Source organism: Equus quagga, chromosome 2 (assembly GCF_021613505.1).
Source record: "Equus quagga isolate Etosha38 chromosome 2, UCLA_HA_Equagga_1.0, whole genome shotgun sequence".
NCBI lineage: Eukaryota > Metazoa > Chordata > Mammalia > Perissodactyla > Equidae > Equus > Equus quagga.
The window spans coordinates 17,240,466-17,263,858 of NC_060268.1; the positions used below are offsets into that span (position 1 = coordinate 17,240,466).

The following is a 23,393-nucleotide window of genomic DNA, read 5'->3' on the forward strand; positions in this document are numbered from 1 at the left end:
ACATGAAAAAAAATCAGTTTAAAAAAATTCTTTCAGTGAGTTAAAAAATAAATTCCAACCAATAAGACAGCATTGTTGCAAATTTTAATTGGCCTTGTTTTTTCTCTCTTAGTGCTACTTAATATCTAATAGCCTATGGCATTCTTAGATTTGGTGAAATACTGAATTATTATAACTCAAACCCCAGTAGTCTGGAATTTTTAGCTAGTGCTGCATACTTTCTTGATGTATTCACTTATTTGCCAGATATATCTACTTATGATATCGTAACGAAGTTAAAAAACAAAAAACAAAAACAAAGTGCACCTCAGGCTGCTAGGAAAAATGTGAGATCTGTTCCTCTTTGAAAGTGTTTATATTCTGCTGGAGACAGAGACTAGTGTCAATTAAAAATTGTTGAAGATGGGGCCGGGCCTGTGGCTGAGTGGGTAAGCTCGTGCACCCCACTTTGGCGGCTTAGGGTTTTGACCATTTGAATCCTGGGTGTGGACATGGCACCGCTCATTCGGCCATGTTGAGGTGGCATCCCACATGCCACAACTAGAAGGACCCACAGGTAAAAAATATACAACTAGGTACTGGGGGGATTTGGGGAGAAAACACAAAAAAAATTGTTGAACGATGTGAATTAGTATTTAAGACCTAAATTTTGTAGTTTATTCTAGAAGAATTAATTTAACTTGTTAATTGTTGAAGATGATTACCATGTCACAGACTGAATACTAGGTCCTCTGTTAAAGTAAAGAAAATGGAAAGAGGAGTTTAATAGAGAAGACAAGTTCAGATGTGAACATACTTAATTTGAGTTATTAATAAATAACCGAGTGAAATTAATGTATAATTTTTTTTGAGCTATAAATAGACCACATTTAAGGTGATATGTGTAAAGGCAGAGATTTGAATTGGTTCTTGCTTGATTTATGTCATTCTGTAAGTCTGCAGTCTAAAGTATATGAGTGTGATCTAAAGTTTGCAGAGTTGGATATTGAAGAAATAAGATGTTAATTGTTATATTCAAATTAAATGCTTTTCTTTTCTAGACTCTGTTACGGCACGGTGCAAACCCAGATCTAAGAGATGAAGATGGGAAAACTCCATTAGATAAAGCTCGGGAAAGGGGCCATAGTGAAGTAGTAGCTATCCTTCAGTCTCCAGGTGAGTGGTAAAATCTTTCCTTTTAAGCCATCTGCTGTTAGTTTTTAGCTTCATGTCCATAAAAGTAGCTTTTTGTAGACATATTAATGTTATATAAACTAACTTTTCCTATGAAGTCAAATAATTATATATGTATACCCTTACATTGATAAAGCTTCAATAGTCTACTGTTCTGTGTCCTTGAGACTTTGGCTGCATGATTCTAGAATGACCAAATTAAAAGTATAAGGGGTGTGGGTATAGTTGGGTATTGTGTAGACAAAGTACTTTAACCAGATTTTTTTTTTTTTTTAAGATTTTATTTTTTTTTTCCTTTTCTCCCCAGAGCCCCCTAGTACATAGTTGTATATTCTTCGTTGTGGGTCCTTCTAGTTGTGGCATGTGGGACGCTGCTTCAGCGTGGCTGATGAGCAGTGCCATGTCTGCGCCCAGGATTCGAACCAACGAAACACTGGGCCGCCTGCAGTGGAGCGCGCGAACTTAACCACTCCGCCACGGGGCCAGCCCCCTACTTTAACCAGATTTTTAAGTTTTCACACAGTAGATGAATGCAGAGCCTCTGTGAAATAATTTATGGAATCAAGCAGAATATCCAAAATTATCTTCCTAAATTGTGATTCAGCTTATTGGAGGTAGTAATGTTCTTTAGTATTCTTACAAGCACCTTTGATAGATGTAGTATCCTAATTTCAGTTTAATTATTGTTAACTGGGGGCCAGACCCGAAGGCCTAGTGGTTAAAGTTCGCTGTGCTCCGTTGTGGCGGCCCAGGTTTTGTTCCCAGGTGCAGAACCATATCACTCATCTCACCTGTCAGTGACAATGCTCTGGCGACAGCTCACAGTGAAGAAGAGCAAGATTGGCAACAGATGTTAGCTCAGGGCAAATCTTCCCCGGACAAACTATATGTATATTGTTAATTACGGATAATGATAGTTTTGAGTTGGTTACATCTTAATATCTTTTTCACTGAAAGAAAAATTTTCCAAAAAACTACTTTATTGAATAATATTTGTCTGCAGGTGATTGGATGTGTCCAGTTAATAAAGGAGATGATAAGAAAAAGAAAGATACAAACAAAGATGAAGAAGAATGTAACGAGCCAAAAGGAGATCCGGAAATGGCACCCATATACTTGAAAAGGTTATTGCCAGTGTTTGCACAGACATTTCAGCAAACTATGCTGCCTTCAATAAGGTAGTTATTCATACTATTTGTATTTGCTAGTTAAATTATGCCAGTTACGTAGTTTTACTTATCTCCCATTTCCAGAAGGATTTGAGGTTTGTTTTAATATTAAAAAGTATGAAAAAGAATAAAAATTAGATTGGAAATTAGATTGGAGAGTTAAATCTTTTCGTTGATGATCTGACTTAAGAGGAGTTTAGAAAATGAAGAGTAGATTCCTAACGTGGTTTTTGTATGTCTCTGAGTATCAACTCTAGAGAAATTTTGATAAGTACAGCAAACATTTATTGAGCTTTATGGAGGCGTTTTTAGTAGAGTTAGTTCAGGATGGCCATTGGAGGAGTTACCCAAAGAAATGAGGCTTGGCTCTTGCTTACTGTACCCTTGCAGGCTAGTGAGGAAGAAGTGAGTGATAATGCAGAGTGGTAACTGATAGATCAGATATATAATCAGAGTTCTCTGGAAATACAGATGGTTTAACAACTAATTGGGCTGGGCGAATTGGAGAAGATCTTATGTAAAAGTGAGATTTAAATTGGGGTTTAAAGGATACTTGGAAGTTTTCTAGGCAGGTAGATTTGGAAGGCTTGGTGGGCAACAGTATGTGCAAAGTCATGGAGGTATGAGTCAGTCCATCCTGATGCAAGTCCTGGTGGCTCCCCCTGCAGTGTGTCCATAGTCTGCTGTTTCTGTCCATCTGTTGCTAATTCTCTGGTCCAAGATACCATGGTCTGTAGTTTGACTACTACAGTTGCCTCCTAACTAGTCTTTCTCCTCTTTTTCTCTCTTACCTCTGTACAATCTGTTCCTACATATTAGGCTGAATTATTTTTAAAATCGTAGTTACATCACATCACTTTCTGGTTTAAACTCTTCAGTAGCTTCCAGTTGGCCATGACTAAAACCTAACTCCTTAACTTTCAGACTTGCAAAGTCTTACATAAGCCCCACCCAGCTCTCTGACCTCATTTAGTACTGTCTAACCCCTAGCCTATTACACTTACACGATGCTAGCCTTCTTTCTGTTTTTGGAACACTGTGAGTACATCCTTACCTTAGGGCTTTTACACTTATTTTCCTTTGCTGGAACATTTCTATCCCCAGGTCTTTTGAATGGTTAGTTGCTTCATATCATTCAGGTCTCACTTCAAATATCCATCCATTGACATTTGTCCACTTAACTTAAATTTACCCCAGGACACCTTTCACATCAATCATATTTTATTGTCTCCACAGAGCTTACATTGTCTGAAGTCTTGCTCTTGTTTGAGTGTTTTGTTTGTTTATTTTATTGTCTGTCCCCCTTCTAGAGTAAAGCCATGATAGCTGGCCTTGTGTACTGCTGTATTCCTACAAAGCCAAAGAGGTGTAGAATAGGGCTTGATATTTAGTAGGCCCTCGATGGACATTTACTAAGTGATTGAATGAGTGTGTTGTTTAGCAGTTGCAAGTATTTTGATGTTAATGAAGTATAGGATATGTTTGGATAGCTCAGTGAATAATGTTGAAAAGGTAGACAGGAGTCTTTTATGACCTGTGAAGGCCTTTGTGGTCCATGACAATGCATGTAGGCTTTACCCTGTAGTTAAAGAAGGATCAGTAAAGACTTGTGAGGAAATTTATTACAGTCAGACTTGTGATTTGTAAAGATCAATTTGGCAGCCCCCTGGAGAAAAGGACTAGAGGAGGGCAGGAACGAATACAGACTACTTCAGGGTTGTTTGTAGTATGAACTCGGACAGTTGCTGGGGTACTGGATTGGTGGAAACAAAAGAGCTTGGGAGATGGGTTGTATAGGGATTGAAGATCAATTAGATGTGAGGGATGAAGGAAAGGAAAGGGTGAAGAATGACTGCCAGATTTTTGGCTAAGTGATTGAGAGTTTAGTATTGGTCGTTTTAAGTTTAGGAGGTCTTTAGAACATGCAGTTTTGTAGGATTCAAGTACCTTAAATGCCAGTATTATGAGTTGACATTAAAGTGCAAGCAGTCTGCTTTAAATAGGAGGAAAGTGGCGGTAAAATAATTCACTGTGAACATTTAAGAACTTGGTTTTTATTCTTCCTCAAACAGCTTTAGGTGTTAGTGGGGCCACTTGTTGTTGTTGTTATTACAAAAGATTTGAATCATCTTAAGAAAAGTTAAATTTTGAACAAGATAATTTGGTAAATTTTTGAGGACTAGCTGTCATGCCAATAAAGAATCTTAAGATATATTTGGAATAAAATTGCTTCATGATAAGGCCATCAGAAAATTATAAAGTATGCCACCATATAACAATTCCCTTATTGGATGATTATTTTCTCTTATCCTTTTGAATGTTTGAAGATTGTCTAAACACAATTTTAGTTTTAACGCATTTGATGCTAAATTCTCTCAGGTGATAATTAGCAGACATATTTAATTGTGGCGAGTAAGATAGTGCATGTCTTAGTTAAGAGCTCAGACTCTGGAATCATCTCAAAGTGGGTCCAAATGCCAGTGCTGCCACTTCCTAGACAGGTGGCCATGGGCAGGGTACCTCACCTCTTCATCTTAATTGGATCATCTCTAAAATGGAGATAATTATACTTAATTTTCTTTAGTTGTGAGAATGAAAATTAGATATGTTAAGTGTTTAGCATAGTGCCTAATGTTTTAGAGGTTTTGAAAAAAGATACATTTAAAAATTATTTAGCAATATAAAAAACAAGGGGGAATAGGTTAGAATCTAACTTGTTACTATTTCAGTTTAAAATTTGATCAGAAGAGCAAACATAGGTATTCTGATCAGACAGTAAAAGGAGGGTCTCTATACATGGACGTTAGTTATTATCTATCACTATTGGCCTATGCACAGTATCTGCTTAGGAAATAAAAGGCAAATAAAAACAGGTTTCAAAAACAGGATGACAGTTTCAATGATGGAGCAGTTTGTAAAAAACCTAATTATTCTCTGTAAGATATTTTTCTCCAGTGTTATTGAGATAAAATTAACATATAACATTGTATTAATTTAAAGTGTACAACGTAATGATTTGATATATGTATACCTGGAAGATATTAGATGACTTCACACTTTGTTTTTGAAGAAAGGCTGCATAGAATTTTGAAGAGGTCCAATAAACATCTTTGGAGTTGTGTCAATAACTAGACAAAGATTGAGTTCACTTTCAGTGACAGAAATTCTTGAAGATCCATTTACTTTCTTTTAAAAAATCACAGTTTGAGCTGCTGGCCCCGTGGCAGAGTAGTTAAGTTCACATGCTTATTCACAACTCACACCCTATTCATGGTAGAGCTGAAAGTTTGTATCCTTTTACCAACCTCTCCCTGTTCCCCACCCCACCCCCTGGCAACCACTTCTCTATGAGTTTCACTTTTTTTTGATTCCACATATAGGTGATACCATGCAATGTTTATCTTTGTCTGGCTTATTTCACTTAGCATAATGCTCTCAAGGTCCATCCATGTTGTTGCTTAACAACATTTTAAAAATCAGTTTGCCAAGTATGGATTCAGTAGTGATACACGTTCAGTACATATGGAAGTGTTTAAACTCTCAGATCCAAGAGTCTCTACTGAAGACATCAAACTTTCCACAGAAATGGTGTGATTTAGAATAGAAAAGACTGTAAACTAAATGTTTACCACTTACTTGAATAATACTGTTAAACAGGAAAATTTTATATTGTGAATATTGTGTAAAGTGTACTGGTTAGGAGATGAGTGTGAGTTTAGGCTGTGATTTATTAGCCCTATGACCTTAGTTGACTTAGATACCTTTCTTTTTTTTTTGAAGATTGGCACCTGAGCTAACATCTGTTTCCAATCTTCTTCTTCTTCTTTTTTTCTTTTTCTTTTCCCCAAAGCCCACCAGTACATAGTTGTATATTCTAGTTGTAGATTCTTCTGGTTCTGCTGTGTGGGATGCCACCTCAGCATGGCTTGATGAGCTGTACTGAGTTTGTGCCCAGGATCCAAACTGGTGAAACCTTGGGCCTGCAAAGCGGAGTGTGTGAACCTAACCATTTGGCAACAGGGCCAGCCCCTAGATACCTTTCTTTGTGTCAGTTTTTTCATCTGTATAACTGAACTAATAAAACCTATTTCAGGGGCCGGCCCAGTGGCGCAGCTGTTAAGTTCGCACGTTCCGCTTCTCAGCGGCCCAGGGTTCGCTGGTTCGGATCCCGGGTGCAGACATGGCACCACGTGGCACGCCATGCTGTGGTAGGCATCCCACATGTAAAGTAGAGGAAGATGGGCACTGATGTTAGCTCAGGGCCAGGCTTCCTCGGCAAAAAGAGGAGGACTGGCAGTAGTTAGCTCAGGGCTAGTCGTCCTCAAAAAAAAAAAAAAAAAACCTATTTCATAGAGTTTGTTGTGTGGATTAAATGAAGTGTATCGTTTTTAAAATACATGAAAGGGTTTCTGGCTCATAATGGTTCAGCATGTGACAGTGACAGACAGATAACACATAAACATTCTTATGCTGTTTTAATTGAAATAAATCACAATATAAAACTATTAAATACTGATTTTACAACCAAATGTAAATAGTCGTTAACAAAAACTGAAAGGAACTAATTCTGTTAGCAGTTTTCCCTCTGTCTGCCCATCATTTTCTATATGAATTTATAATAAAATACTTTACTTAATTAAAGACTGTACAGGGTTGTGAATTTCTCCTAGGGAGAGTTATGAAATACATAGAGACCACATACTGTAGAAGTATAGCTGGGTCACATGCCTCTCTTGGAGTTCAGTAGCGATTTTTGCCTCTCCATCCTTCTTGGGGAAGTTACCTCAAGTGTAATGATACCTACAGCTTGGTGCCTAGAATATTATTAGATGCTCAGAAAATATGTGTTAAAAGAATTATTGACTTTTATGTAATAGACCAGTTTCCTCTGAGTCTGTTATAATTTAATTCTGTGTATATGTGTGTATTTTATTTTAAAAGAACAAGTTATTGAGGTTAACAAAGTTGAGGTTAGTTTGTGTGCCTTTATTATCTCCTATGTTCTAAGCAGAGCAGGGATAAAAAGAAGGGAAAGGAGGCATGCCAAGTTGGCAACAGTGGGAATATTTTGGGACATGGGATTATTAGGATCTGTTATTTTCATTTGTATGAGAATATAGTTATAATGAACATGGATTTTAAATTTGGCAGAGGACAAAAATTCTTATCTCAAAATTTGATTTCCATATAAACTCCCAGATGTTTTAAGTTGGTCAAGCTTTGTGTTTTGTATTATAGGAAATTTTAGGTTAGTTACAATTTATGCCCTGTATTTTCTTAGTAATTACATTATTCTTTACTTGTTCTTCTAAAATTATCATGGCATATTAATGTTCATGCTGGTTAAATATAAAATAGAATAATAGCACATTTAAGACAATTATAAAAATAATTTCAGTTTTGGTGAGCTCACTATACTGATAAGAGAAAATAAATGAATTTCCTCAAAAATGAGCATAAGCTAGTGCTATCTTATTTTTTTATATTCTTTTATTAAGAGTACTTTTTAGCAGAATATATAAAACTTGACATTGTGTATTTTAGTTTTCAAGAATGTATAGTTGCATTTTATTTTATTTTAGCTTATCACGGCTTCCTAAAATTCTTTTTTTTTACTTTTCAAGGAAAGCTAGTCTTGCTTTGATTCGAAAAATGATTCATTTTTGCTCTGAAGCACTGTTAAAAGAAGTTTGCGATTCTGATGTTGGTCACAATCTGCCTACAATATTGGTGGAAATCACTGCAACTGTCCTTGATCAAGAGGTCAGTTTTTAAATTTTTTTTGAAACTCCTTTGGTGTTAATTCCCTTTAGATATTGGTCAGTAAAATGTTTAACTGTTGTCCTAATTTCAGTAAATCATTTTGTCTGTGCACATTATTGCATTTGTCTATTCCAGGCAGCTCAACTTATTTTTATAATTTTTCCTTAATTTCCTTTTTTTTCTCCCCTCAGGATGATGATGATGGCCATTTGCTGGCTTTGCAAATCATAAGGGATTTAGTAGATAAAGGTGGTGATATTTTTTTGGATCAGCTAGCCAGACTTGGTGTAATTAGCAAAGTATCAACTTTGGCAGGTCCTTCCTCTGATGATGAGAATGAAGAAGAATCAAAACCAGAAAAAGTGAGTGGTCTTAATTATAGTGGTATTAAGAATAGAGTTTCCTTTGAGGAAATCTAGTTCCAGTTTACGAAGGGTTTTGATAAAATATTGGCAATATGAAGTAATATAGTTTTAAAAAATTTTACAAATATTATTGATAAAATTTAAAACTTATAGAAGAGTTGCAAATAAGGAATATCAGAGTATCCTCTATCCAGATTCACTAATTATTGACATTTGGCCCCATTTGCTTTATCATTTGCACACTCATTTATGTATATGTCTATGTGTGTAAGTGTGGGTGTACATTTAAAAAATATTATTTGAGAGAATCTGGATACATAGTGCCCCTTTTTACACCTAAAAAGTTCACCCAAGACCGGGACATTCTCTATAATCCTAGTATAGCTATCAAAATCAGGAAATTTAATGTTTATATAAAACCATATCTAATCCAGAGACCATGTTCAAACTTGCCATTGTCCTTAGTAGCAATTTTTTTCTTCCTAATCCACAATCCAATCCAAGAACCTGCAACAATTTCTCAGCCTTTCTTTTTCTTTCATAGTCTTGGCATTTTCGAACAGGACAGACCATTTAATTTGGACTTTGACTCTTGCTTTGCGTTTGTCATATTTCTTCATGAGAAGATTCAAGTTACATGTTTTTAGCAGGGCAACTATAGAGGTGATGTTACATCCTTGTCAGTGCACAGTGTGTTTCTCAGAGGCACATGAGGTCTATTTGTTCTCATGCTGATGATGTTAATTTGGATCACTTGGTTATGTTAGACCCTGCCAGGTTTCTCTATTGTAAAGCTACTCTTTTTTCCTTTTGTAATTAATAAGTAATTTGTGGGGAGATCATTTGAGATGGTGTAAATGTGCTGTTCCTCATTAAACCTTTACCTGCTGGTTTCAGTATCCGTTGATAATTCTTGCCTTAGATTACAAATTTAGAATATACCTTATCTGTCTCTATTGATTGCCAGAAATGATTTAGTCCTAACAATTAGTGACAGAGTAGTAATATTTTTGAGAAAATGGTAGAGCATAGGTTATGATCTTAGAATCCTGAGAGTGATTTTATGTATGTGTATGTGTTTGTGTTTCCTAAATTACTGGAGGACTTAAGAAAAGAGAAAACAAGAAGTGATGTCTGGATTCATCCCTCTGGAATTCTTGCATTCAAGAAATAGGTCACAGGGGCCAACCGTGTGGCTGAGTGGTTCAGTTAACACATTCTGCTTCAGCAGCCCAGGATGTTTCACCAGTTTGGATCCTGGGCACGGACCTAGCACCACTCATCAAGCCATGCTGACACAGCGTCCCACACAGCAGAATTAGAAGGACCTACAACTAGTGTATACAACTGTGTACTGGGGGTCTTGGGGAGAAGAAGAAGAAAAAAAAGAGGAAGATTGGCAATAGATTTTGGTTCAGGGCCAGTCTTCCTCACCAAAAAAGCCTGCAAAAAAAAATAGATTAATGACCCACAGGGACCAGTCAGTTTTCAACCAAAGTCCTAAGGCACTTCAATCAGGAAAGGATGATCTTTTTAAAAAAATGATGCTTGAATAAGTAGATAACAATGTAAAAACGTGAAATCTTGATCCTTACCATATAATAAAAAAGCAAATTAACAGAAAATGAATCATAGACTGAAATGTATTGACTAAAATTGGAAAACCTCTAGAGGAAAAAGAAGAAAATCATAGTGATCTTGAGCTTGACAAAGATTTCTTAAATAGGACATTAAAAGGTTATATTGTGAAAAAAAATTCAATAAATTGTCCATCAAAATTAAACTTTTGCTGTTAAAAATATTGTTTAGGGAATAAAAAGGCAAGCCAGAAAATTCTCTTGGATTTTTTTTTTGGTCTGAAATGATCTTTACTTGGCCTTCATTTTTGATGGATATTTTCAGTGCCTACAAGGACTCTTGGCAGATCATTTTCCAGCACTTTAAGAGATGTTCCATTGTCACCTGACATGCATAGTCTCTACTGAAAAATTTCCTGTAATTCTCATCTTAATTCCTTTGTATGTAACATATATTCCTCCTCTGGCTGTTTTTAAGATTTTATTGCTTTTTTGTTTGTTTGTTTTTAGCAATTTGACTTTGATGTGCTTTGCTGTATTTGGTGTGTGTGGGCACATGCACATGTGGGTCTCCAACCCTGCTCAGGGTTGTTTAGTTTTCTTTGATCTGTGGTTTTTGTCAAATTTGGAAAAATTTCATCTCTTGGTCCAGGATTTTCTACTTTGGCTGTTTGGAATGGAAATATCTGACCACTTTTTGTGGTCTTGGGTATTGTTCAGCTTAGACTTTTCCAGTCATTCTTTGCCCAACCTTAAAGAGTATCTCTCCATACATGAGTGGTCTAGTACTCAGTAGAGACTCATGGTGACCACTTTACAGATTTCCAGAGGTCTTTTTTTTTTTTTTTAATTTTATTTTTCCTTTTTCTCCTCAAAGCCCCCTGGTACATAGTTGTATATTTTAGTTGTGGGTCCTTCTAGTTGTGGCACATGGGACGCTGCCTCGGCATGGCCTGATGAGTGGAGATAGGTCTGTGCCCAGGATTTGAACCAGTGAAACTGTGGCCTGCTGAAGCAGAGCCACAGGGCCAGCCCCTCCAGAGATCTTTTTTGCTTGGTTCCCTAATGCTGAACTCATCCTCTACATGTTCCGTTTACCTCAGTCTCTTCAAACAGGTCTCCATTTTGTTAACTCATACTGCTACTGGACTTTGTGTTCTTTCTTCTTAAGACCTTAGCCAGGGGCTGGCTTGGTGGCATAGCGTGTTAAGTCTGCGTGCTCTGCTTCAGTGGCCTGGGGTTCACGAGTTCAGATCCCAGGTGCAGACCTACAGACCACTCATCAGCCATGCTGAGGTGGCATCCCACATACAAAATAGAGGAAGATTGGCAACAGATGTTAGCTCAGGGCCAGTCTTCCTCACAAAAAAAACGCCACAAAAAAACCCTCCTCACCTTAGCTAGAAAATTCTGTCTGGGCTTAAAAGACTTAACTTTGTTTGTTTCCATTTTCTGGAGATTGCAGTCCTATGTTGCTTGTTTTCCAGTGTTTGAAAACACTTTTTCATATATTTTCATCTAGTTTTAGGTTGTTTACAATGGATAAACAAGTCTTGGTCCTTTTTACTCTGTCATGGCCTGGAATATAAGTACTTATGTTTAGAGAAATTTATCACTCATATTTTAAAATCTTATTTTAGTGTTATAAGCCACTTCAGGGAGGAAAAGGTAAAAAATACTTAGTTTTTTAAAATATAACAAGTCTTTATCAAGTCTAACGGACTTTTCCCATACATGCACATATGCACACACCAAGTTTATATGTGTTTGTGATGAATAGTCTCAATATTTAAATGGTGTCAACAAAATTAGAGGCTACCAGGCTAAGCAAACAATATTTAGAAGTTGTTGGGTTTTTTAAACATGCCCTATCTAAAATATTTTTGTGTTCATAGGAATGATCCAGTATATTTGATTCACTTGACTAAGGATGGGGCTTTACAATTTATTCTTAAAAAGCTTCTTTGGTGATTCTTGCATTGCTAGGTTTGGATATCGTTAATTCTGTCTAAGCATCTTTTTTTTTTTTAACAAATAATCAATTAGGCCCAGAGATGTAGTTAGTTTACCAAGGTCATAGGTAAATGGCTAGTTGTATGTAGACCCAGTCTATTGGTCTTCTTTACCACTACACCTGGAAATGTCATAACTTAGGTCATTATTTGTATGACTTTCTTAACATTTTCAGGACTTATTTGTAAGATTTAGTTATAGATAATTAGTTGAATAAATACATATTAAACTAGAGGCAACTGAATATTATGTTCAGGATGTTTTAAATCTAAATTTGATTCATGGTCATGTTTAAAATACTTATGAATATTGGAGTAGAAATTATTTTCCATGTTTCATTGAATAATTTTATACATTTAGGAAGATGAACCACAGGAAGATGCTAAAGAATTGCAGCAAGGTAAACCATACCATTGGAGAGACTGGTCAATCATTAGGGGAAGGGACTGCTTATATATATGGAGCGATGCAGCAGCCTTGGAATTATCTAATGGCAGTAACGGATGGTTCAGATTTATCTTGGATGGAAAACTTGCCACCATGTATTCAAGTGGTAGTCCTGAAGGTGGATCAGACAGTTCAGGTAAATGAAGGTTTCTATTAAAATGTCTTACTGGTTTCTGTAATTTTGCTAATCTGGTTTTTTTGCTCATATTTTTGCTACCATTGTCATAGAAATAGAACATCCTTGATCATATGGCCAGTTTCTTTAATATCAACAGAGAAAAAGTGTTGTGCCATGAAAGCATTTCATAAATGCCTTTTTCTTGTATGAGACAAGGAATAACACTGTATCTACTTTTAATCTCTCCAGTTTTTTAGGTGAAGCTGCCTTTTATCACATAATAATGAACTGCATGTGTGTGATGCTGTCTCAAGTTAGCTCTTTTCCCCAAAGCCTTATGCTTTAAAAAATTATGGCTGTAGGATTGCTTTTATGCCTAACTCTATTTCAAACCAGTAAGAGTATACCAAAGACGAAAACTCTGCTAATTAAGCTTTTTTAATAAAATTGCTATTCTAGTCGGTAGTTTACTTTTAAAAAAATGGAATATTTGAAAGGAATAAGGTTTTAAAACAATATTTGAAAGGAATAAGGTTTTAAAACAATCATTTTGTCTTTATAGAAAGCAGAAGTGAGTTCTTAGAGAAATTACAAAGAGCTCGAGGCCAAGTAAAGCCATCTACTTCAAGTCAACCTATACTCTCAGCACCAGGACCCACTAAGCTCACCGTAGGGAATTGGTCACTGACGTGTTTGAAAGAAGGAGAAATTGCTATTCATAACTCAGATGGTCAGCAAGCAACAATACTGAAAGAAGATTTACCTGGTTTTGTATTTGAATCCAATAGAGGAACCAAACATTCTTTTACTGCAGAAACTTCTCTGGGTAAGTATATACGTATGTAAGTTTAGCAGATAAGAATAAATGAATATGTTAAATTGCAATAAAATTTGCTTTGTGAAATGTCCCTTTTTTTTAAGGTTCAGAATTTGTGACTGGCTGGACTGGCAAAAGAGGCAGAAAACTGAAGTCTAAGTTAGAAAAAACAAAGCAAAAGGTATATCTGTGAAATTTACTGGATTTTTCTGTCTTTTATACTGATGTGGTAAGGCTTCAGTGGTCTAGATTCTAAGCCTTTAAAAAACTGAGCCTTGTAACATAAGCTGCCCCAATCTAACATATTTTAGTTTTCCTTTTTCTGTGCTCGTTATTTTATTTTCCACAATATGTATACATTTTATTATAATTTTTATACATACACTAAACACCAACATTAAAACAGACACAAAATGGTAATTGAGACAAATAATACAATTTAAATTATTTTATTGTTATTAATGTCATAAAAACTCTAAACTCATGCTTTAATTTGTTTTTGCTTTAATTATTATTAATGATAGTGATATTTTTAGTGCTACAATGAGATTGAAAGTGCATCATTATATTTTACAGTTCTGATTTAATATTTTGTGATAAAGCAACTTGAATGCCTGGTTGTAGATTGAGATTATTTTGATGCTTAGTCTAATGGCCAACTTAGATGAAATCACTGTTTCAAAAAGATACAGGAGGGGCTGGCCTGGTAGTGTAGTGGTTAAGTTCATGTGCTCTGCTTTGGCCGCCTGGGGTTCACATGTTTAGATCCTGGGTGCGGACCTACACATCACTCATCAAGCCGTGCTGAGGTGACGTCCCACATATAAAGTAGAGGAAGATTGGTACAGATGTTAGGTCAGAGCCAATCTTCCTCACACACAAAAAAATGGATACAGGAGCAAATGTGTTATTGACGCCACCTTCAGAGTCACAATACTAATTTTAAAATTCTGTCCATTAAGTATGCAACAAGGGGCCAGTCCAGTGGCACAGCAGTTAAGTGCACGCATTCTGCTTTGGCAGCCTGGGGTTTGCTGGTTCGGATCCCGGGTGCAGACATGGCACCGCTTGATAAGCCATGCTGTGGCAGGTGAGCCACATATAAAGTAGAGGAAGATGGGCATGGATGTTAGCTCAGGGCCAGTCTTGCTCAGCAAAAAGAGGAGGATTGGCAGCAGATGTTAGCTCAGGGCCAATCTTCCTCAAAAAAAAAAAAAAAAAAAAGTATGCAATGAATTTTTTAAAAAATATGACCAGGGGCCAGACCCACGGCCAAGTGGCTAAGTTTGTGTGCTCTGCTTTAGCAGCCCCAGGTCTTACCAGTTCAGACCCTAGGCGCAGACCTAGCACCACTCATCAAGCCATGCTGAGGTGGCATCCCACATAGCAGAACTAAAAGGACTTATAACTAGAATGTACAACCGTGTACTGGGGGGCCTTGTGAGAAGAAAAAATATATGGCCAGTATATTTCTATCTTTATTATATCAATTGTTCTTGCATTTTTTCATTTTTAAAAGAGAAAAAATAATCTCATAGATTCAATATTTTCTGATGACAGATTTTTTAGTTTAGTTGTAATAATGATATAAGGTAGTTTTTTCATACAGTATGTAAAGAATGCTTTTACTTGGTTGGGATTGCAGAATACTTGTGTATTTATGGCTTTGGCTGTAGAAATAGTAGTAATAGGTTTTCTTTGGAGTAGCTTTTTCAAATATAAAGATGTTCATGTTTTCATTTCCAGTTGTTAATCTGCTGAGCCATCCCAGTGATATTTCCAGATGCTAGACCTTGGAAAGAACGTTCACGCTGGCTTTTGTGTGTGTGTGTGTGTGTGTATAACCTCTGTAGCTGTATATATTTTATCATTGCCTCTATGTTTTTTAAAAAGAGTATGAGGCCAGAGATTTCAGGATATCTTTAGGGCTTTTGAGGAAGAAGAATCTCAGTTGAAGATATCCGTTAGATGCTAAAAGGAATTTGAACTATGTACGGTCGATTTTCATTATTCACAGTTGTTATCTTCTATAAAGTTGCCATAAACACTGAACCATTGCTCCAAAGGGAAATACGGGGTTAGTTAGTTTCCTGTGAGGCTCTGGTCACATTTTTGTGAACTGATCCATACATAACCTTGTTTTATGTGTGTTTTTGTTCAAAGGCACTGTGTTTAATATGTATTGTTGATGCATTAACATTGAACTTGTGGCCAACATCACTCTCATGCCTGAACGAAGCTTATGTAACACATGTTTTCTCCATAGAACATTTGTGCCTTCTTGTGCTTAGGAACACTGGACCAAAATTCAGCACAATGTTTGGGGGCCAATTTTTTTTTTTCTGAGGAAGATTAGCCCTGAGCTAACTACTGCCAATCCTCCTCTTTTTTTTTTGAGGAAGGCTGGCCCTGAGCTAACATCCGTGCCCATCTTCCTCTATTTTATATGTGGGACGCCTGCCACACCATGGCATGCCATGCAGTGCCATGTCCGCACCCAGGATCTGAACTGGCGAACCCCTGGCCGCCGAGAAGCGGAATGTGCGAACTTAACCACTATGCCACCGGGCTGGCCCCTGGGGGCCATTTTACAGTAAAAAATAAGTCTCTTTTTCTTTAGATCTTGTAGATCAAATTTTGCCCAGTTATCGGGGGGCCATTTTAAACTGTGAAGTCACCAACAAAAAAGCACAAAAATGTGAAAAACATGGCACAAAATAGACTGTGAAAAGGACACGTGTTTATAGTATGAAAGCTAAAACAAGAAGGTAGAGTGTTACCTTGTTTGACCTCACCTGGGAACATGCACATGAAGCATCTCAAAGTTTTCATTGTGTTGTGCATGCCTGCAATTGACTGGGAAAGCCCTACAAGGATTATCTGAGGGATTACAAATAAATCATAGGAGTGAATTTGCGAACATAGAATTCTCAGATAATGAGGATCGACTGTAATTCTTTGTAAAGCTACCACGCTGCCATCACAGGAGTTTCTTGGAACACCTAATATGTTCTGTTACCTACCAAATATAGACCAACTCACAGTGTCATGAATTTTCACAATACAGAAGAAAAGTAAATCAAAGAAACGGGCTAACGTTCCTCAAAAAAAAAAAATCAAAGAAACGCAGTCTCAATCCTATATTTTCGTATTTTTAAAAAAATATGATTATTGATTCAGTTTCTTGAAATCAGTAGTAACTCAGTAACTATGTGGCTATTCTTTTGTGTATGAAAGCAATAGTGTCAAAATATACTAATTTTAGGTAAAAATAATTTAAACTGTTTTAACCTCAGTTTTATTTATTAATACTGTTTTATAGAGGGATAGTTTCTTCAATGTTGTCTAATATCCAGAACTTACTTATCTTTTAATTCTGAATGATATACCAAAATAGATTGGAGAGAGATTATTAATTCATTTAGGGAGTGAATGTTTTTCTGTTACATTAGGGTTATGCTAGATTAGTTTGTGCTTTAAATGAAATTGCGTAACGCCTAAATTTACATTATTTAAGCATATCTTTTTAGAGAGTATTAGCTACTAAATTTCATCAGATCCAAGCCTAGGACATGTATGGGTTATTCTCTCAAATAACATTAATTTAACTTAAATGAGAGAGAATTAGTAACCAAACTGATCATAAACATTCCTTCTCATGATGAAGTTTGTAAATATATGAGCATTATGTATACTTTGTGTGAATAATATAAATAGAAAAAAGACATAAACCCTAAAGTACACCCCATAATGTTAAAGGATTCAACTTTGGTTGATGGAATTATAGGTGGCTTAATTTTCTTTTTTTTGCTTACTTGTATTTTCTAATTGGTTCACCATAAGCAGATTGCTTTTATAAAAAAAGAGCAGAGTTAATTTTTGGCAGGTTAAATTTTGTTTAAATGAAATAAACTTCCATTTGGTGTATGAATACAAATTTGCATAACCAAAAATTAAAATTATGAGTTCTTTTATTTAGCACTGCTAAAATCTACTAGAGTACTTTCTCAGCCATTTAACCTTTTGATATATATGAATAGAAGTAGTGACATTTTTTGGAAGTTGATAATGGCATAAATATCTTAATTCTAAAAGGTACATTTATATATGTATGTGTTGTGTGTATGTAAAAGGAAAAATTTGGTGAAATTATTAATTGTAGTGAAAATTCACCTTTGGTTTTTCTATTTTGGTAGGTACGAACCATGGCTCGAGATTTATATGATGACCACTTTAAAGCTGTAGAAAGCATGCCTCGTGGAGTAGTGGTAACGCTCAGAAACATAGCAACTCAGTTAGAGTCCTCTTGGGAACTTCATACAAATAGACAAGTATGTTAGCCTCTGTATTTTATGACACACTGTGATCTTGGTTTAGTTTTTCCCCTTTATCCTTTATATTCTGGGTATTGATGAGGGGTCAGCAAATATCACCCACATGCTAAATTTGACCTGCTATCTATTTTGTATGGCTTTGTGAAATACGACTGCTTTCTACATTTTTAAATGGTTGAAAGCAAATCAAAAGTAAGAGTAATATTGCATGATAAGTGAAAATGTAATGTTAGTGTCCATAAATAGTTTTATTGCTCATAGCCATGCTCATTCATTTACACATTGTCTGTGACTACTTTGGTGGCTACAGCGGCAGAGTTGAATAGGTGTGACGGGGCGACATGGCCTGTAAAGCCTAAGATATTTACAATCAGCCCTTTACAAAAATGTTTGCTGACGCTGGTAGAAATAATTTGCATTAAAGACTTGAACCTCTTAATCTTGTTTATTATCCAGTTACAATGATGTTCTGATAAATTAAGTGAATTGAGACTTGTTTGTTTATTTTTGCATTAAAAACATTTTTTTCTTTTAGTGTATTGAGAGTGAGAACACTTGGAGAGATTTAATGAAGACAGCTTTAGAAAATCTAATTGTACTTTTGAAGGATGAAAACACAATTTCACCATACGAAATGTGCAGTAGTGGCTTGGTGCAAGCTCTTCTTACTGTTTTAAACAATGTAAGTTTATGCAATAGTACAGAACAAAGTATATAGTTTTAGAAATAATTTGTAGCTGTGCATTTGGCTGAGCGATATTACTTTGTCAAAAAATATTGAAAAACTAAGTAATAAATGTTAATATTTATAATTTCTCCAGTCTTTCCTTTAAGTTGCGTCATTAGTTTGAGCTAGTTGAAAGAATTGTCTGTTTATGATTTTTGAGTTACCCAGTTATAGTTTGTTCAAGATTTTGTTGAACAAAACACTTACTTTAGCCTCAGATTTAATGTTATTCACTGCTCTGATTTCCTCTTAACTTACATAAAATGGAGTTAGTCTATAGACCTTCTTACGTACCTAAATTATTTGCATAAAATTAATTTATGAGCAACGAGTTTAGGAAGTTTATGTGACTATTTGACAAGTATTTGCTAATAACCTTATATTTTTCTTCCATTTAGTCTACCTTTAATATCTTCATTGTGATAAAAATTTTTCTTTATTTTAATGAAAGATACATACTCATTGTAACATTCTAATGAAAGTAGAAAAAAGTGAAAATTTTCTCCCCATTTCAGTTCTGCCATTTTAATTTTTCTTTCTTAATCATTGTATGTGGTGATATACTCTTAAGATTCGCTTTTTCAATGTCTCACATTTCCTTCATCAATTTTACCATTTGCATTTATTCCCATTTGTTAAAATTATAGGGATTATCACATATCACTTTGTAATATCTATGAAATCATTGTTTTAATATCCCATTATATTTTTTCTAATACTAGTTAAAGTAAATAGTACGGTTAAAATGCAAAGTGTTCATTCATAAATAATCTGAAATCACCTCACATTCTATACTTTGGGAAAAACTGATTTAACAGTGTAATTGCTACTCCATAATAACATTGAAGAAGGAAAAAAAAATCTATGTACATGTTAGCCGTGGTCTACTAAGTCATATGGTAAAAAGAGTTTTTAATTGAGAGAAATTGATGATTTCACTTAGACTGTGTTGCTCATTTTGTAATAATATGCTAATATTCATCTTTGCGGCATGTTTTTGATAAATTTCAATAACAGCCTTAAAGTTTTTTTCTTTCTATATTTTCTTTTCTGTTTTCTTTAGACCGTGGATTTAGATATGAAACAAGATTGTAGTCAACTGGTAGAAAGAATAAATGTTTTTAAGACAGCCTTTAGTGAAAATGAAGACGAAGAAAGGTAAATCCACAAATTTGTTTTAATTTGATGTTTGCAGTGTTTGCAAGCTGGTGTACTTCCTTTAAGATAGAGTCTAATATAGTATTTATACACAAAATAGGAGCTTTTCTATTCAATAAGGAAGTAGCTTATATTATAAATGTATAATAAAAAATATTTTTAAAGCATTTTTAATCTAATAAAATAAAAGAAAAATTACATCTCCTGGGAACGCAGCTGACCACTTAGTTTATTGGATACCTCTTTAAGACACAACTGGAAATTTGAACACTGAGTAAATATTTGATATTAAGTAATAGTTGTTACTTCCTTTTTAATTGTCATAATGGTATGATTTTTTTAAAAGAATTCTTTTGTAGAGATACGTACTCAAAATATACTCTGGATGAAATGATGCGTTCTCTGGCAATTTCTTCAAAATAACATGGGAAGGAGAGAAATAGGTGGAGATGTAGAAAGAAGTCGATTGGCCATTAGTAGACAATAGCTGAAGCTGGGTCATGGGTTCATTCAGAGTTCATTTTACTATTTTATTTACTTTTGACTGTGTAATAATAAATAACTTTTAAAATAATAAATGAAATTCAATTAATTTCATTAATTTTAAATACCCTTTTAGATGAGTGCATTACATTTTAAAATAATTATAAATGTAAAACAAAATGCCTTATTTTATGGATGTATAATTTATTCAACTATTACTATATTAAACATTGTAGCTCTTTGTAAATTATTACTAACACTAAAATATATTTCTCTCAAGGGAAATATGTTTTTACATAAATTCCTTTAAGTGATAATACTGAGTTAAAGGTTATAGGTAATTTTTAAAGGTTTTTGATTCAAATTGTTTTCCAGAAGCATTACACCACTGTTGCCTTGCCAACAAATAGTATTATTTTCAAAACTTTGCTGTTTTGGGGCCAGCCCCGTGGCTGAGTGGTTAAGTTCGCACACCCCGCTTCAGCGGCCCAGGGTTTCACTAGTTCGAATTCTGGGTGCGGACATGGCACTGCTCATCGGGCCACGCTGAGGCGGCGTCCCACATGCCACAACTAGAAGGACCCACAAGTAAAAACAGACAACTATGTACCGGAGGGCTTTGGGAGAAAAAGGAAAAATAAAATCTTTAAAAGACCAAAAAACTTTGCTGTTTTGTATATTCTTTTATATGTATCAAATATTATATAATAAAGTTGAGCTTTAAAAAATAAATTATACATATACTTTGAATGCAATTTATAAAAGTTTTATAAGAAAAAAATACTTCATTCTTAAGTGAAGGAAATTGAATTATGAGAGTATCTTTGCTCACTTAGATGTGATCTTATACAAAATTAAATTTCTCTTTGTGCTCGTAGTAAGGGTCTATATGAAGTCAGTCACTGTAGTTTCTGTATGAACTTTTGCATGAAACTACATAAAGTTCTTAACAATTATTGTTTTGTTCACAGTCGACCAGCAGTTGCATTAATTCGAAAGTTAATAGCTGTATTAGAATCTATTGAACGTCTACCTCTTCATTTGTATGATACTCCAGGATCCACATATAACCTCCAGGTAACCATAAAAATGCAGTCGCTATTGCCAGTGCATTTAGAAGCAGTCTTATACTTTTCTTAAAAACAAAAACTTTCCTTTCGTATTGTATTAAGTAACAATTCTGCATAATGGTTAAAGACACCAACCCTGATGCCATTTGATTGTTTTTTTTTTTTCAAATGACTGTTGAATATATTGATATTTCAATTCTTTTTTGTTTAATCAAATCACTGTGGACTTTCAGTAAATAGTTATCGTAAGTAGTAAATCGTATTTTGTAGATTGTAAGTGGAAAGACACTTTATCAGTGGAAAAAGCAGAAAAAAGGCTCCTTTTGTTCTAGAATTATGAATTAAGTCCCTTCATCTCTGTTTGAAATATCAACATGGGAGAAAATGTAAAAATATTTTAAGCACAATTTTTTTTTCTTGCTTTCTGTATGTCATTGATTAGAACCAGATGGCTTTAGCTGTTCCTATTGATCCTTCCAGAAATCTCTCATTATCATATGGTTTTATAATAAGCCTGTTTTCATCCTAAATGTTATTTGGTTGACCTTCTCATTTATTTATTCAATTATTCTTTTGTTAGCAGCTGGGATCCAGATATGAACAGAGAAAACAAATACTCCTACTGCTAATATCCAAATCCAGATCTTTATCACATCATCTGTGGGTTACTTTAATATTTCCTAGCAGATCTTGCCTTTATCCAACCTATCCTGCATTCCACTGCATGGAATTGTTCCTTTTAAGTGTAGCCTTTAATAAATGACTGAGAATCTATATTTGCCAAAACATCGCCTAATCAAGGTAAAAACTTGCCATATCCCCAAGAACTCAGTGGTGTTACCAAAGCCACTGGATTCCCAGACTAGAGAGCTTGTACAGGAAATTACAATATAGTTAGTGCTCCTGACATTGTACATATATTAAACAAGATGTAGAGATCTACTTTGTGTTTATTTCAAACAGAATAATACAAAAAGGAGCAAGGGGATGTTTTTGTCCATCCGTTTCTTTTCCTTTTTTTTTTTGAGGAAGATTAGCCCTGAGCTAACATCTGCTGCCAATCGTCCTCTTTTTGCTGAGGAAGACTGGCCCTGAGCTAACATCTGTGCCCATCTTCCTCTATTTTATATGTGGGATGCCTGCCACAGCATGGCCTGATGAGTGGTGCCATGTCTGCACCTGGGATCCAAACCAGCGAACCCCAAACTGCCGAAGCAGAACGTGTGAACTTAACTGCTGTGCCACCAGGCCAGCCCCATGTCCATCCCTTTTAAGTCTTTATCCTTGATATGTGAATAAAGTAGTAGAGATAGGTCTCAAAGACTGGAAATTCTCCTGCTTTTACAGTCCTAGGAGCACCAAAATCTTTTATTACGCACTTCTCATTTCAGGAGACTGTGCAAGACACAAAGAAGGCCAGGAATGTGCCCTCTGGTGATTTTGCAGTCTAAAATGCTACCCAAATGCACATATGAACATTCAATTTTGTGTCTGTACGAGGGTTAGTTAAGATTTCTCCAGAAATGAAGCTACCTAAAATTACTAGTCTTGTACTTGTTGCTTACTAAAACATACTGGATTGGAAGCTAGCTCGAATTTGTTAAGTTTATTAGCCATAGGTTATTTTATATATTTTAGCTTTAAAGGAATAAGTTAATTAGCTAATTTTCATAACTTACCTGGCAAATTGTGAGTTATAAGTTAGAGATGTAATATTTCTTTGGAAATGCTTTATTATAATTTTATTTAAACCATGTGTATTTGAAGTTATTTAGAAATTCTAAGTAAACTTTTTTTCTTTTTTGAAAGCCAATATCACTTGTCCAGTGGACATTTTTTTAAAAAGAAGCAACCGCTTAATAGAAGACCAACACTGATACTTCCCTTATGGTTATACTTTATAAGTCTCAATTACTGTGTTCATATAACATGTCTCATTTTTACAATTCTAAGAAAAAAGCAAGGTATTTTCTGAAGCATTTTGATCATTTCTGTGTAGATACTTACGAGAAGATTAAGATTTCGGTTGGAACGTGCACCTGGTGAAACCGCATTGATAGACAGGACGGGCAGGATGTTGAAGATGGAGCCGTTAGCTACTGTTGAATCTCTGGAACAGTATCTCTTAAAAATGGTGAGCTTTTGGCAGTGACATCGTGAAATAAGCATTCTCTGCTAT

At 35.1% G+C, this 23,393-nt stretch overlaps 1 protein-coding gene across 5 annotated transcripts in view; it reads left to right on the forward strand.

Annotated features, from left to right (window-relative positions):
* Positions 1–23,393, forward strand: part of HECTD1 (HECT domain E3 ubiquitin protein ligase 1) — an 87,017-nt gene that overhangs the window by 32,822 nt on the left and 30,802 nt on the right. For all 5 annotated transcript variants that reach the window (XM_046652269.1, XM_046652272.1, XM_046652270.1 and 2 more), the window contains exons 9-20: positions 1,041–1,155; positions 2,177–2,351; positions 7,967–8,105; positions 8,297–8,467; positions 12,421–12,643; positions 13,188–13,451; positions 13,547–13,623; positions 17,639–17,773; positions 18,312–18,458; positions 19,567–19,661; positions 21,116–21,221; positions 23,214–23,348. In XM_046652269.1, the coding sequence (XP_046508225.1) occupies positions 1,041–1,155; positions 2,177–2,351; positions 7,967–8,105; positions 8,297–8,467; positions 12,421–12,643; positions 13,188–13,451; positions 13,547–13,623; positions 17,639–17,773; positions 18,312–18,458; positions 19,567–19,661; positions 21,116–21,221; positions 23,214–23,348 (1,782 nt within the window). The remainder of the gene's footprint in view (positions 1–1,040; positions 1,156–2,176; positions 2,352–7,966; positions 8,106–8,296; positions 8,468–12,420; positions 12,644–13,187; positions 13,452–13,546; positions 13,624–17,638; positions 17,774–18,311; positions 18,459–19,566; positions 19,662–21,115; positions 21,222–23,213; positions 23,349–23,393) is intronic.